Here is a 14,473-nt window from a genome sequence, read left to right on the forward strand (position 1 = left end):
GTTGCTTCAAAATTCAGCTGCCATACACAAAAAAAGCTGAAGGAACTGAGCAAGTCAGGGAGCAACTATTGGGAATAAACAATTTCAGCTCCTTCCTTCCATCATAAGGTCAGAAAAGCATTTTTTTTAAACTGATATTAAATTCAGCTAACTATTCCTTAGTAAATAAAATAATGGACAAAGGAGCAGAATTAGGCTATTTGGTCCATTGAGTCTGCTCCCCCATTCACTCATGGCTGATCCTTTGTCCCCTCCTCAGCCCCACTCTCTACCTTCTCCCCGTAACCTTTGATGTTGTGGTCAATCAAGAACATACCAATCACTGCCTTAAATACACCCAGCAACCTGGCCTCCATAGGTGCTTGTGGGGAAATTTTACACAAATTCACCTCCCTCTGGTTAAAGAAATTTCTCTGCATCTCTGTTCTAAATGGACGCCCCTCTATCATGAGGCTATGCCCTCTTGTCCCAGACTCTCCCACCATGGGAAACATCCTTTCCACATCTACTCTGTCTAGACCTTTCAACATTCAAAAGGTTTCAAAGCAATTCCCCCCCACCACCCCCTATCCTTCTAAATTCCAGCAAGAACAGACCCAGTGGTGTCAAACATTCCTCATGTGATAACCTTTTCATTCCCAGAATCATCCTTGTGAACCTCCTCTGAAACCTCTCCAATGCCGGCACATCTTTTCTTAGATAAGGAGCCCAAAACGGTTCACAATGTTGAATGTGAATCCTCACCAGTGGATCACATCCCTGCTCTTGTATTCTAACCCTCCTGAAATGAATGCTAACATTGCATTTGCCTTCCTCACCACCGACTCATCCTGCAAGTTAACCTTTAGGATGTTCTACACAAGGACTTCCAATTCCCTTTGCATCTCAGTTTTTTTGGATTTCCCCCCCCCCCCCACCCACTTAGAAAATAGTCTGCACATTTATTTATTCTACCAAAGTGCATAACCATGCATTTTCCAATATTATATTTAATTTGCCACTTTCTTGCCTATGCTCCTAATCTAAGTCTTTCTGCAGACTTTCTATTTCCTCAACACTACCTGTCCAAATATACAACATCTACTGCATCCCCTTTATATACTACATATATACTTCATATATCCCCACATATACTCTCCTTAAAAAATTCCAGCAGATTCAGAAGACAAGATTTTCCCTTAAGGAAACCATGCTGACTTTGTCCTATCCTGTCCTGTGTCTCCAAGTATTCCATAATCTCATCCTTAACAACTGACTCCAACATCTTCCCAACCACTGAGGTCAGGCTAACTGGTACTGTAGATACTTTCCTTTCTGCTGCCTCCCTCGTCTCTTAAAGTGTGGAGTGACATTTGCAATTTTATCAATCATCCGGAACCATGCTCCAGTACAATGATTCCACAATCTCTGTTGCTACCTTTTACAGAACCTTAGGGTGTAGTTCATCTGATCTGGGTGACTTAAAGCACCTTTGGGGCTTTCAACTTTTTCAGCACCTTCTCCCTTGTAATACCCTCACTTTTCTTCCTTTACAGCCTTCAACATCTGGTGTACTGCTAGTGTCTTCCACAGTGAAGACTGATACAAAATACTTATTTAGTTTATCTGCCATCTCCTTGTCCCTTATTATTATATCTCCAACCACATTTTCCACGGTCCAATATCCACTTGGTCCTATATCTACTTTCATCTCTCATTTTTTCTCTGCTTGAGAAAGCTTTTTCTATCCACCTTGATATTGTTTGCTTGCTTGCTTTCATATTTCATCTTTTCCCTCCTAATGATTCTTTTAGTTGCTTTCTGTAGGTTTTTAAAAGCTTCCCAATCCTCTATATTCCTGCTATTGTTTGCTTGTGTGCCTTCTCTTTTGCTTTTACTTTAGCTTTGACTTCCCTTGTCAGCCACAGTTATACGATTTTATTATTTTAGTATTTCTTTGTTTTTGGAATACATCTATCCTGCACCTTCCTCAGTTTTCCCAGAAACTCAAGCCATTGCTGCTCTGCTGTCATCCCTACCAGAATCTCCTTCCAATTTACTTTGGACATCTTCTCCCTCATACCACTGTAATTTCCTTTACTCCACTGAAATACTGCTACGTCATACTTTACTTTCTCCTTAGCGAATTTCAAGTTGAACTCAATCATATTGTGATCACTGCCTTCTAAAGGCTCCTTTACCTTAAGCTCCTTAATCACCTCCATTCACTACATAACACTCAATCCAGTATAGCTGACCCCCTAGTAGGCTCAACAACAAACTGCTCTAAAATGCCATCTCGTAGGCATTCAACAAATTCACTCTCTTGAGATCCATTACCAACTTAATTTTTCCAGTCTACCTGCATGTTAAAATCTCTAATGACTGTCATAATACTTTTGACATGCCTTTTCTATTTCCCTTTGTAATGTGTAGTCTATACCCCAGCTACTGTTGTGAGGCAGCCCTGTATATAACTGCTATCAGAGTCCTTTTATCCTTGCAGTTTCTTAACTCAACTGATAAGGATTCAACATCTTCTTATCCTATATCACAACTTTCTAATGATTTGATGCTATTTTTTCACCAGCAAAACCATGCCACCCCTTCTTCCTTTCTTCCTATTCTTCTGGTATAATGTGTAACCTTGGATATTCAGCTCCCAACTACAACCATCCTTCAGCCACAATTCAGTGATAGCTACGATATCATACCCAACAACCTGTAAAAGTGTAACAAAATCATTCACCTTATCTCTTATACTCCCTGCATTGAGATATAACACTTTGAGTGCTGCATTTGCTACCCTTTTGATTCTAGATGCCTCATGCACTGATACTCACCCTGCTGGCTGCAAGTTTTGTCCTATCATCTGCCTACCCTTCCTGACAGTCTGACTGCACACTATCTTTGCTTTTTCACTATCTGTCCCATCCTGAGTCCCTTCACTCTGGTTCCCATTCCCCTGCCAAATTAAGTTTAACCTTCCCCAACAGCTCTAACAAACCTGCCCATGAGAATATTGGTTCCCCTCAGGTTCAGGTGCAACCTGTCCCTTTTGTACAGGTCATACCTCTCCCAGAAGAGATCCCAATGACCCAAGAACCTAAAGGCCTGCCCCCTGCACCAGCATCTCAGCCACACCTTTATCTCCAAATCATCCTATTTCTAGCCTTACTGATTTGTGGCACAGGTGGCCAAATCCAGAAATTACTACCCTGGAAGTCCTGCTTCTCAGTTTTCTGCCTATATCTCTTAAGTGATCTCTTCAGAACCTCTTTGCTTGTCCCTCCTATGTCATTGTTACCAACATGGTTGGAGTCATGATCTGAAATGTCCCTGACCCTAGCACCTGGGAATCAACATACCATCCAGGTGTCCCGTTCATGTCCACAGAATCTCATGCCTGTTCCTCTGAGTGTTGAGTTCCCTATCACTACCAATTCCCTCTTCTCCCTCTTCCCCTTCTGCACCATGAACCCATGCTCAGTGACAGAAACCTGGTCTCCGTGGCATTCCCTTGGGAAATCATCCCCCACAAAAGGATCCAAAATGGAACACTTATTTTTGAAGGGAATGGCCACAGGGGTGCTCTGTGCTAACTGCCTATTCACCATCCCTTGCCCTCTCCTGTCAGTCACTCAGCTACCCACCTCCTGCAACTTAGAAGTAGCACATACTTGGATGCATCTAAACACTGGCAATATTCAGACAAGGACTGATGAGTTGCAAATGACATTTGGTTACTAAACTCTCAGGGAGTGAACATCTCAGCAAGAGAAAACCACCTATCTTTAACATTCAATGGCTGTACCTTCACTGAGTCCTCAACCATCAACTTTCTGCAGGTCACCAGTAAGTAGAAATTTAATTAGATCAGTCTCAAAAATATTGAGGCTACAAGAATAAATCTATTTAATCAGATTTATAATGTTCTTCAAGAGCTTGACAGGCTAGAAGCAGGAAAGGTGTTTCTCATGCAAAACAAGAAGCAGGCCACTTAGGACTGAAATGGGCAGAGTTTTCTTCACATGGGGGGTGGAGGGGTGATGAACCTTTGGAATTCGCAAACCCTGAGAACTAGTCACGTGCTCGTTCAAGACTGAGATTGATAGATTCCTGGACATTAGGAAACCAAAGGATATGGAAAATAGTGCTAAGATAGAATATCAGCTACTATTTTGATGAACGGCAGAGCAAGTTCAAAAGGCTAGATGCTCAACTCCTACTCTTATCTCTTATGTCTGAAATACATACAACTTTGTTTCTTTCCTAAATAGGATTTTCTCTTCACCTACTGAAGTCAGGAGCAGATAATTTGAAATAATTATGTTGCATAAAAATCACGTTTATGTTTTAAGCATTAGAATTAAGTTGTGGGCAATAATGAACTTCCAACAGCTTAGAATTTTTAAGTGCTTGATCAAGGACCATTAGCAAATAAGATGCACCACACTGCTAAAATACAAAAGTGAATGGAAACCAGAGAGAGTTACTACAATATAACTGCCAAAGGAGATTGTAAAATAAAACTTTAAGGACAAATGACTGCATATAAACTAAAATTTAACAAAATATCCAATGTATTGGTAAAGTTGATATTGAAATAACGTATAATTAACTAGTTTGTCGATACTCTAGATCACCATTATTGTTAAATACATTTGATCATCAGGTTTACATCAGATACGAAGTGACAGCAATAGGAAGAGTGATGGATTCTTTGCTAAAACATCTCGATGAAGGTGACACATACTATTGTTATGTCCGCACCCCCCTCCTTTGTGAGAATCGCAAAAGCCCTAGTTGAGAGGGGGTCAGTAGACCCAGGAAATGGGAGAGAGAGACGTGCCAAATACCTCGTTCCACCGTGATGCAAATAATGCGACTTTGACCATTGTCTCCTGGAGATCACGTTTGTGGATTGGGGACTATGCTACGTGCAAGCCCTCGGGCAAAGTGAGCTGGTTGAGAGAGAGATTGCATCATTCCAACCTGATTGACATCTGAGACCCCGTGAGGAAGCATAAAAGAGGGTCTGGGGGAACACCCCCTTCAGACGCACCAGAAGAAATGCTAATGATCCCATAGTAGCGGGAAGCCATTTGAAGGAAGTCACGTGCGTTCGATTCTGTTGCTAGAATCGGTGACTGGAACCACGGAAACCACTAACAATGGGAAAGCCCGCTCCCCTGATTCAACGGATTCGCTTCATAAAAGACCCGGGCAAGTTTCTTTTCTCACCAATCTCTCTCTCTCCAACAAGTGGAAACCCAGCGGTCCCCCCGCCCCCCCCCAAAAGGCTGGGCCTGCAGGAACTGAGTGACTTTTATATTTCCATCGGACAATATATTATCCCTTAGACAAACGATCGAGCTGTTTCTTATTGATGGTTATTATTAGACACGCGCCTTTAGATTGAGTAATGATGACGTATATTATCTGAATGTTTGTATTAATCTTATTTTTGTGCCCCTTCATAAATAAAGACTTTTAAAAATAGTACCATCAGACTTCAACGGACCTCTCTATCTTTGCTGGTAAGTGATCCAGTTACGGGATTTCATAACACTATCATTACACTCGTAATACCGGAAATATAGACAACATGCTCCCTTAAAGATGGGGCTCTACCTAGAAAGCTTGGAGAACATTATTCTCCAATGATAACTTGCAGAATGTAGCTTTTCTTAACTTTTGCAGAGCATAAATACGATTGGGAAGCAAGTCTGCTTCTGAGAAAGACTTAATTTTCCAAAATAATGGCCATTTGGATTAAGTAAATAGCATTGAAATAATTTGGGTCAAAATGTTAAGAAAGCTACAAAGCTATTTAAAAGAATGGATGCAGTGGAAAACTGCATAACTATAGTGTAAATTGGCATAATTGTTGGTTTTCAAAATGCTACCTGAGATGCAGCTCCATGGGTTGTAAAACAAAACAAAAAGCCAATTTATATGAACTTACACATCTGTTTCTGAAACTCTTTTAAAATAAATTATCTTGTAGGTTCCCATTTGCTCAAGTTCGCACATCAAGTTCAAATCTTCAAGTACTTCTTTTAAAATGTGGCAACCTCCTTTACGAGCCTCCCCCCTCGATTTATCCATCATTGTAATTCATACTAATTATGGCTGAAGACATGCAGGTGACCTGTGCACTCTTTTCCACTGAGACTTTTCTCATTTGGGTCACCATGACTTGCATGATTGTGGTCAAGAGCTTTAGTCAGTTATCTGTCCTTCCTTTTAGAGAGGCCTGCTTCAGCTTTGTAGTTCCCTGTTCATCTCTTGAGATACAGTATAATGAGTTTGAAAATATCTTGCAACATACAATGGCATAGACATTATTCTGTATCATCTCCAAACCAATTAACAACATCAAACAATTATAAATAGCAGTAAAAGACTCCAACAGTATGAGTAAACTACACTTAGAACATGTACTCATACAGTTTTACAATAAAATATTGTTCAATATATTTTCCTTACATGTTGCACACTTTCTGGAAGTCATCATTGTGGTTCACCTATAAACATGGATTTATGCAAGTGAAATCATGTTTGACAAACATTTTAAAGTCTTTTTTATTGCTGCATTAGATTAGTGCAAAACAGCTGATGTAATAATTGGACTTTCAAAAGGCTTTCAGTAAGATCTTACATAACAGTTAATTATACACAAGCAGAACATTCTAAAGCAGGATGAGGATTAGTTAACAAATAATAAACAAAAGTTGGAACAAACAAATCATTTTTGCTTTAGTGGGATGCCACAGACCATAGCTATTTACAATCTAGACTGGAGTAATACAATGATAAAGGATAATGTGTAATATATCCAATTTTGCAGATGCTACTAAGCTAGGTCACAATGTAAGGAGGATACAGAGAATTTTAGAGGGATAAGGATGTATTAGGGGTTACTAAATGAACAATGAAATTAGCAGTTGGAATTTAATGTATTATTGAATAGGTTAGGACTTCATTCCTTAGAACATAGGAGATTTGATAGGGGTTTTCAAAATTAAGACAGTTATGAATAGGGTAACTGAAAGCAGGCATTTTCCACTGAAGTAGGGTGGGACTACAACCAGATTAAGGGTCATGGATTAAGGGTGAAAAATGAAAAGTTTAAGGGGAACATGAGGTGAAACATCTTCACTCAGAGGGTCATGAGAGTGTGAAACAAGCTGACTGCACAAGTGGTGCATGCAAGCTCAATCTCAACTTTTAAGCGAAATTTGGATAGGTGCATGAATGGTAGGGGTATGGAGGGCTATGGTTCCGGTGCACGTCGATGGGAGTATACTGTATGACTCCATATGAAAAACAAGATCATGAGGGTGAAAAGCTATTAGTGTTTAGAGAGGTTGAGGTATCCTTGAACGCAAGTCATCGACAGTTAATATGTAGGTCTAGCAAGCAGAGAGAACAATGCAAGAATAAAGATGTCTTATTGATGAGACTGTATTTGGAAATAATAGGTATACGCCTTAAAGGGAATGCAGTGAATGTTCACAGAATATATTTCTGGGATGGTGGGTTTGTCATACAGGAGAAATTTTAAAAGTTTACATGTTCTGGAGTTTTAGAATCAGATTTATAACACTGACATGAAACATGATCTTTTTGTTTTGCAGTAGCAGCACATTGCAAAAACATAAAAATATATAAATTAGAAAAATAAATAAATAATGTCAGATTCCTCTTGCAAGTCAAGATCCCCACTCTGTCTATTCCATTGGAACGACTATGTCATTCTCTAGTTTGAAGCTGAAAAGGGATCCAAGCTCCATTATAGCAAGATATTACCAAACACAATTCAGGGGTACTTCTGAAGCTTCTGTAACAAAAAGTAAATTCTTCTCTAGCTGATCGAAATCCTGGCCCATGACTACTTAAATTGGAGAAGGGCTGATCAGGATGTAGTTTGGCGTAGGGTTAATGGTGGAAGGAGCATATTCTTCCCAAGGTACCCAGACATCTGGCCTGTCAAGCACCCCTAGCTAAACCAATGGCAAAGGATGCCGCACTGTACTCACTCTTCATCTACTTCAGAACACATAGAAATAGTGTAGAAGCAAGTCACCGTCAATCCAAAGGATCTACCTAAGAGGTACTGGCAATCAGGAAAGGAAGTTCCTTTTAATTAGCATGCCACATCACCTAGGGGCTTCATTAGGCACAACTTGATTGACTTGCAAGCTGGTTTAATCTATAATTAAATTAACAGAAACTTAAAATTCTCTTTACTGGCAACTATTTAAAGTTAGGGAATAAGCAGAATGGTAACCTTTTGTCTACGGTGGTTTATTTTATCATACAACCCACCTGTGACAACTCACTAAAACTGGTAGTTATAAAAACAGTTTTTTTTGTTGCCCAGGTGTACTTGAGAAGCTGGCCATGTCATTTCTGCTTTATTTTTTTGAGAGTATGCTGGAACTACTTTTAGTTGTTATCATTTCCAAATTGGGTTAAACATTGTCACCAATCTTTCTCATTTAATACATACTGGCACAAGGATTTTCACTACAATAATTTCTCCAAGGATGCTTAATGTGGCAACTTGCTTAAAAAAGGACGTGTCTATAGGGTAGTTTTTAATCACACATCCTCAGTGTCTAACTTATGGAACAGAACCCTCATCCAAGTCTGTTTCTGTTACAATATAAAGTACATTAAAAGTTACCGCCAATATTTGTTCCTGAAACTTATTGTTCACTAGGTAGAACAATTCCTTTTACATACAGAAAAGCTGACATCAAAAACTTCCTCTTGAATTTATCTGGCTGCACCAAATTCAGGTCTGAGAAGTTCCCTCCAAGTTACAAACTCAAAATCAATCTATTCTTTATTACTTCTAGTTCCCAGCTAATTAAATGATATAAATAAATACTTGTTAAAATCTTGAAAAAGGCAAGTGTTGTTGATGTTTCAGTGGAAAATAGGCAATATTTTGTAGTTCTTAGCTGTTGGATGAAGATCCACAACAAATTGCCTCTTTGAAGAACATGATTAAGTATTACAATACCCATAGATTTCTGGTTCTTTGTCAATATTTTTGTTTTATTTGTTTGTGAATAAAGCTGTTAATACCCAATGTGTTCCTTGACCATTCATCCCAGAGTATCAAATGTTTGCAGACTTTTTCCAAATCCTCAGACAAAACTTTCTTCCATATTTGAGCAGAGTAAGAAGGAATCCACAAGTCTCGGTTTTATTAACTGCTGGTAGTCTGAGTCCTCAAAGCACTGAGGACTTGAAGCTGCCAGTTTTCGCAATACAGCCTAAAATAAACAAAGAACTATGCATCAGAAAATATTGTATTGGCATATTAGTGGAAGCAGTGAAATGTTAATGCATGAGAGAATTTCACCACAAAAGCAAGCACATCCCATTGCTTAACTTATGTTTTATTATTTATTATAAATTGATTTGATGCGAAGACTGAACTGATTGTTATATTTCATTTCCATTCATCCTATATCCATTGCCCATCTATTTGTGGAAGCACATTTTTAATATTTTATTAGTGCCATGCCACCCAAAGCTATTTTCACATGATTTGCTTATTCCTTCAATTTTCTTGCTTAGTATTTTTCCTTCCATTTCATGATATTACCTAACATTAAGGAACAAGAAATTTCCATGGCATCCAGGCAAGATTCCAATTCCTTTCATTAGTTTGGTGGCTGCTGATTTTTCTGTGTGAAAAAATTGCAATTGCTTCCAAAGTTACTCATGAACTGTGAAACCCAAGATTATGATATGACTGTATAAATGAAAGTTCTTCCTTTTGGCTGTCCAACTTTTGTTCTTGTTTTCTGAAAGACATCAACTTGAGCTTGAATATAGCTGCCAGCTGTTCTTCACTTTATCCAAATTACAATATTCAAGTCATCTTTCACAACGAGTGTCGGCAGTCTGTCTGACATATATTTTCCAGAATGCATTACTGTTTAGGAACAGGAGCACTGAGCCATTTTTTAGCCTAGTAGAACAGAGGAATATTCCTATTCATATTGTTAGTGTAAAGCATTAATCTCCTAGTGTCGATTCTTCTTGTAATTATCACCCCTGAAGTAACACATTTAAAATTTTGCATGAGATTTCTATCTGAAAAACATTATTTTGCAGATAATACTTTTATACTATTAGGTTGAGAATCTTTCCCAGTGAGCTTAGAAAGTAAGATTTTTTCAACTTACCCTTGTTATAGAAGAAGAAATTATAACTTAGAACCTCCACCCAATGGATGATGCCACAAGGTGATTTCAATCCAGTATTATTTTGATGTTTCAGTATTGTAACTATTTCTTTTTTGGTATACCATACCATTACAAAATTACTTGTAATCCCTGAGTAACTTAGGAGATTTTTTCCCTTGTTACCTCATTACTTACTTTAGTTTTTTTTTACTAGTTCTGCATGATTTGCAGTGAATATCATCCACTTTGGTTATACTTCAGGACCTATCACTCCAAAAATGTGGACTTTACCACAACACTGCCATTATTTCTTTCAATCGTGGTACATATTGAAATCTGGAAGTTTCATTCTCATGTTTAACTCAAACTTGCTCTCAAAATCTTGCAATCTCAGATGCTCAGGGTGTCCAGTTGCATCATCTTGTGATTCTTGGTTTTCTAACCCTTAGTGAGGATCCTTAGAAATACAAAGGATCTACGGCCACCACATACTGTACATAAATCCAGTGGCCACGTAATAAGGTACACCTGTACAGCAGCTCGTTATTGCAAATATCTCATCAGCCAATCAAGTGGCAGCAACTCAATGCATAAAAGCATGCAGACATGGTCAAGAGGTTCAGTTGTTGTTCAGACCAAACATCAGAATGGGGAAGAAACATGATCTAAGTGACTTTGGCCATGGAATGATTCTTGGTGCCAGACGGGGTGGTTTGAGTCAGAACCTGCTAATATCCTGGGATTTTCATGCACAACAGTCTCTAGAGTTTACAGAGAATGGTACAATAAATAAATAAATAAATCCACTGAGTGGAGAATGGCCAGACTGGAACGCAGCAGTAACTGAAATAACACTCATTATAATAACGATGTGCAGAAGGGCATCTCTGAATGCACAGAACATCCTCTACTACAGCAGCAGAAGATCATGAACATGCTGAATCACTGCCAGTGCTAAATGCTGTATCATTTTCTTATTCCATCACCTTAACTTCATATCTGTTTTTATATGAAGTGGAAAATGTTGCGTGGGAAGTAAATGCTAATGCTAGTTTCGAGTATGAGCCCTCTGCCAATAGCTTAGAAGTTTAGAGTGGCCTTCAAATCTCAATTTAGCTACACAATGGAGTTAACCAGTTCTGGTGTCTACCATGTCAAAGAGGATGAAATTGTTTGGATTCCTGTTTTAAATTGCATGTCTGCAGGAATATATATGTACCCTTTGACAGATGTACTTGGTAGGAGAATGCAGTTCCACAAATAAACCAACCGAGGATAAAATTAATAAACAAAATTCCAGTAATAAAAGCAGATAAATAATAACCTCACACTAAAGAAAGCAATATCAATTTATTAGAAAAGATGGTCATCTATTTCAGAGTCTGGTAATGTTAAAGTAATTGTATTTTTATTTAGAGATGGAGCAGGCTGAGCCGTGCTGTCAGCAACCCCTGATTTAACCCTAGCCTAATCATGGAACAATTTACAATGACCAATTAACCTACTGAAAGGAACATCTTTGGACTGTAGGTGGAAAGCAGAGTACCCAGAGGATTCCCATGCAGACAGGTGAATGATGTATATATTCCTTCCAGAGGACGTGGGAGGCCGGAGCAGTAATAGAGTTGCTAACTGCTACGCTACCATGGAACCCCTTGTTGGCATCGTACTGCCACCTTTAAAGAAAAAATGGTCATGTTTTTCATATGGTCTGAAGTGGTAGTGGATGGGCTGTGGGTTTGATGTGTTATGTGTTCAGAGATGTGTTTATTTGAGTTATTGTTGCCTTCCTGTCAGCTTGAACCAGTCTAGCCATTCTCCTCTGGCCTCTCTCATTAACAAGCTGTTTTCACCCACAGAATTATCACTCATTGCATTTTTGTTTTTTGTTTTCCTGCACCATTCACTATAAACTCTAGAGACGGTTGTGCTTGAAAATCCCAAGAAATCAGCAGTATCTGAGATACTTGAACCACCCTGTCTGGCATCAACAATCATTCCATTGACAAAGTCAATTAGATCTTTCCCATTCTTATGTATGGTCTGAACAATAGCCAAACTTCTTGACCACGTCTGCTTGTGCATTGAATGTCACTGTTACCATGTCAGTTTTGCATTGAGTTGCTGCCGCATGACTGACTGATTGATATTTGCATTAATGAGCAGGTATTCATGTGTACCTAATAAAGTGGCCACCATATACTATCTTGAGATTTGTTTTCTTGCAGCATTTACAAGAAAATAAAAAGTAAGATAGTATTTATGAAAATTATACATTAATAATGATTGGCAAACAACCAATGTGCAAAAATAAAAGTAAATAAAAATGTAATACCTAAACGTGGGTGGTAGAGTCCTTGAAAATGAGTGTGTAGGTTGTGGAAAGCAATTCAAAGCTGAGCTGGTGAGTGAAGTTATCCATACTGATTCAAGAGCCCAATGGCTGACAGTGTAATAATTGTTCCTGGGCTGGGTGGTGTGCAGTCTAAAGTTCCTCTAGCTGATGGTAGCAGCAAGAACAGGGTCTGGCCTGAATGGTGGGGGTCTTTGACAATTGATGCCTCTTTCTATTGGCAGAGCTCCTTGTAAATGTGCTTTATGGTGGGCAGAGCTTTAACGACCACATTCTGCAGATATTTCTATTCCTGGACATTGGTGTTTCAATACCAGTCCATGATATAATCAGTCACAATAGTCCCCACTGGGCATCGAAAGAAGTTTGCCAAAGTTTTTGATGACATGTTGAACCTACACAAACTTCAAAGTAAGTAGAGACACTGCCATGCTTTCTTTGTCACAACACTTTTACGCTGTTCAGGACAAATACTTTGATATGATAGCGCCAAACAATTTTAAATTACTGACCTTCTCCACCACTGATTCCCTAATATAGATTGATAGAATCCACATGTTCTGAATGCAGGAGTACAATGTTCTGCCAATGCTAAGCATACAATATGTCCTGTGGGATTTATAGTACTAAGCTGTAAGTGCCTTTAGCTTTCTTGCACCTACATAATTCAGCTCCATTGATTCTGTGAAATTATAGATTGGAGCCATAGTACAATGCACTATTGCTCAGATTAGCAGGTTTAGTTTTACCAATTTGGGTGAATTTTCAAGAAGTAGTGCAAAGACATACCACAGCATGTTCCAAATATATGTAAATATACGTGACAAATAAATCCTTGATCGCAAAGCACAAATACTAATCTATAATTTTTTGGACTTTTCTTGCTGAAAGAAAAGTGATGTTATGTAATATGAGGCTATTTCCCATTCAGAAAAGTGAGGGTTCTCTTTTGTAGGGTTTGGGAGCTAGTCCTGGCTAAGAAGAAAATAAAAGTGTTGAAAGATCTTTGAAGACAGCAGAGAGTGAATTTGGGTCTTGCAATTATTGTAATATTGTATTGTATTGTAATATACTATGAAAGTAAAATGTGTAATAGGCAATGTTTGAAGTATCATCTGCTCTTCTGCTGGTCCATATCTGGAATTATATTAGTCTCCTAAAATGTACAATATCACTACAGGTATAACCCACCACAGATTATATCAAAACATTTGAATTTTGCAATTACTTAAGGTTTCTGCTCTTGCTAAACTCAGTTATTACCTTCAAGGAAGTGAAATATAGGATCATCTAAAATTAACTATCTTGAAGAAAACTATCAAATAGTTGTCCATAAGCAAGTTAACACTGATTATTTCTTTGTGAGAACATATATTGCAAATAAAATTCTGAATTTTACTGTTGATTATGAATAGCAAAAAGTGATATAACAAAGAAATGTATAAAAACTTACCAAGCAAGCCATTAATACTGAATCACTATTATTCCTTTCAGAGGGGTATCGGCATAGTTCAATCAAACGAGGAATACCTATGTATCAGATTAATACAGAACCTTAAAATCTTCTGTGGAGAACAAAAAAAATGTACCATATTTGCAGATATAATACTGTTAGTGACTTTATATAATTAGATATTAGGTTTAGATCTTTCAGATTTGAATGCTATAAAGGCAAATAAATTAATGCAAAATGTTTAAATAACCTGACTGCATTTTTTGTTTGATAAACCTCCATGCTCAGTAATAAGTGTAGGTCAGTGGTGACATATAAGATGTTGGTAACTTTTTAAAACAGTTGAAACATCAGACAAGACCTATTTCAGTTCATTTGCACGTTAGGGAGACTAAAAGATAATTTATCTCATCACTCAAGTATCCTTAATAATGAGAAATATCTGATTACACCAAATGCTGATAAATTCCAAAA

At 38.1% G+C, this 14,473-nt stretch overlaps 1 protein-coding gene across 2 annotated transcripts in view; it reads right to left on the reverse strand.

Annotated features, from left to right (window-relative positions):
- Window positions 1-6,548: 6,548 nt before the first annotated feature.
- Window positions 6,549-14,473, reverse strand: part of LOC132397261 (protein inscuteable homolog) — a 400,127-nt gene continuing 392,202 nt past the window's right edge. For both annotated transcript variants that reach the window (XM_059975774.1, XM_059975773.1), the window contains 2 exons: window positions 14,000-14,076; window positions 6,549-9,272 (listed from right to left, as the gene is read on the reverse strand). In XM_059975774.1, coding sequence (XP_059831757.1) covers window positions 9,144-9,272; window positions 14,000-14,076 — 206 coding nt within the window. In that variant the 3' untranslated portion in view covers window positions 6,549-9,143. The remainder of the gene's footprint in view (window positions 9,273-13,999; window positions 14,077-14,473) is intronic.

Source organism: Hypanus sabinus, chromosome 7, assembly GCF_030144855.1.
Source record: "Hypanus sabinus isolate sHypSab1 chromosome 7, sHypSab1.hap1, whole genome shotgun sequence".
NCBI classification, from domain to species: domain Eukaryota; kingdom Metazoa; phylum Chordata; class Chondrichthyes; order Myliobatiformes; family Dasyatidae; genus Hypanus; species Hypanus sabinus.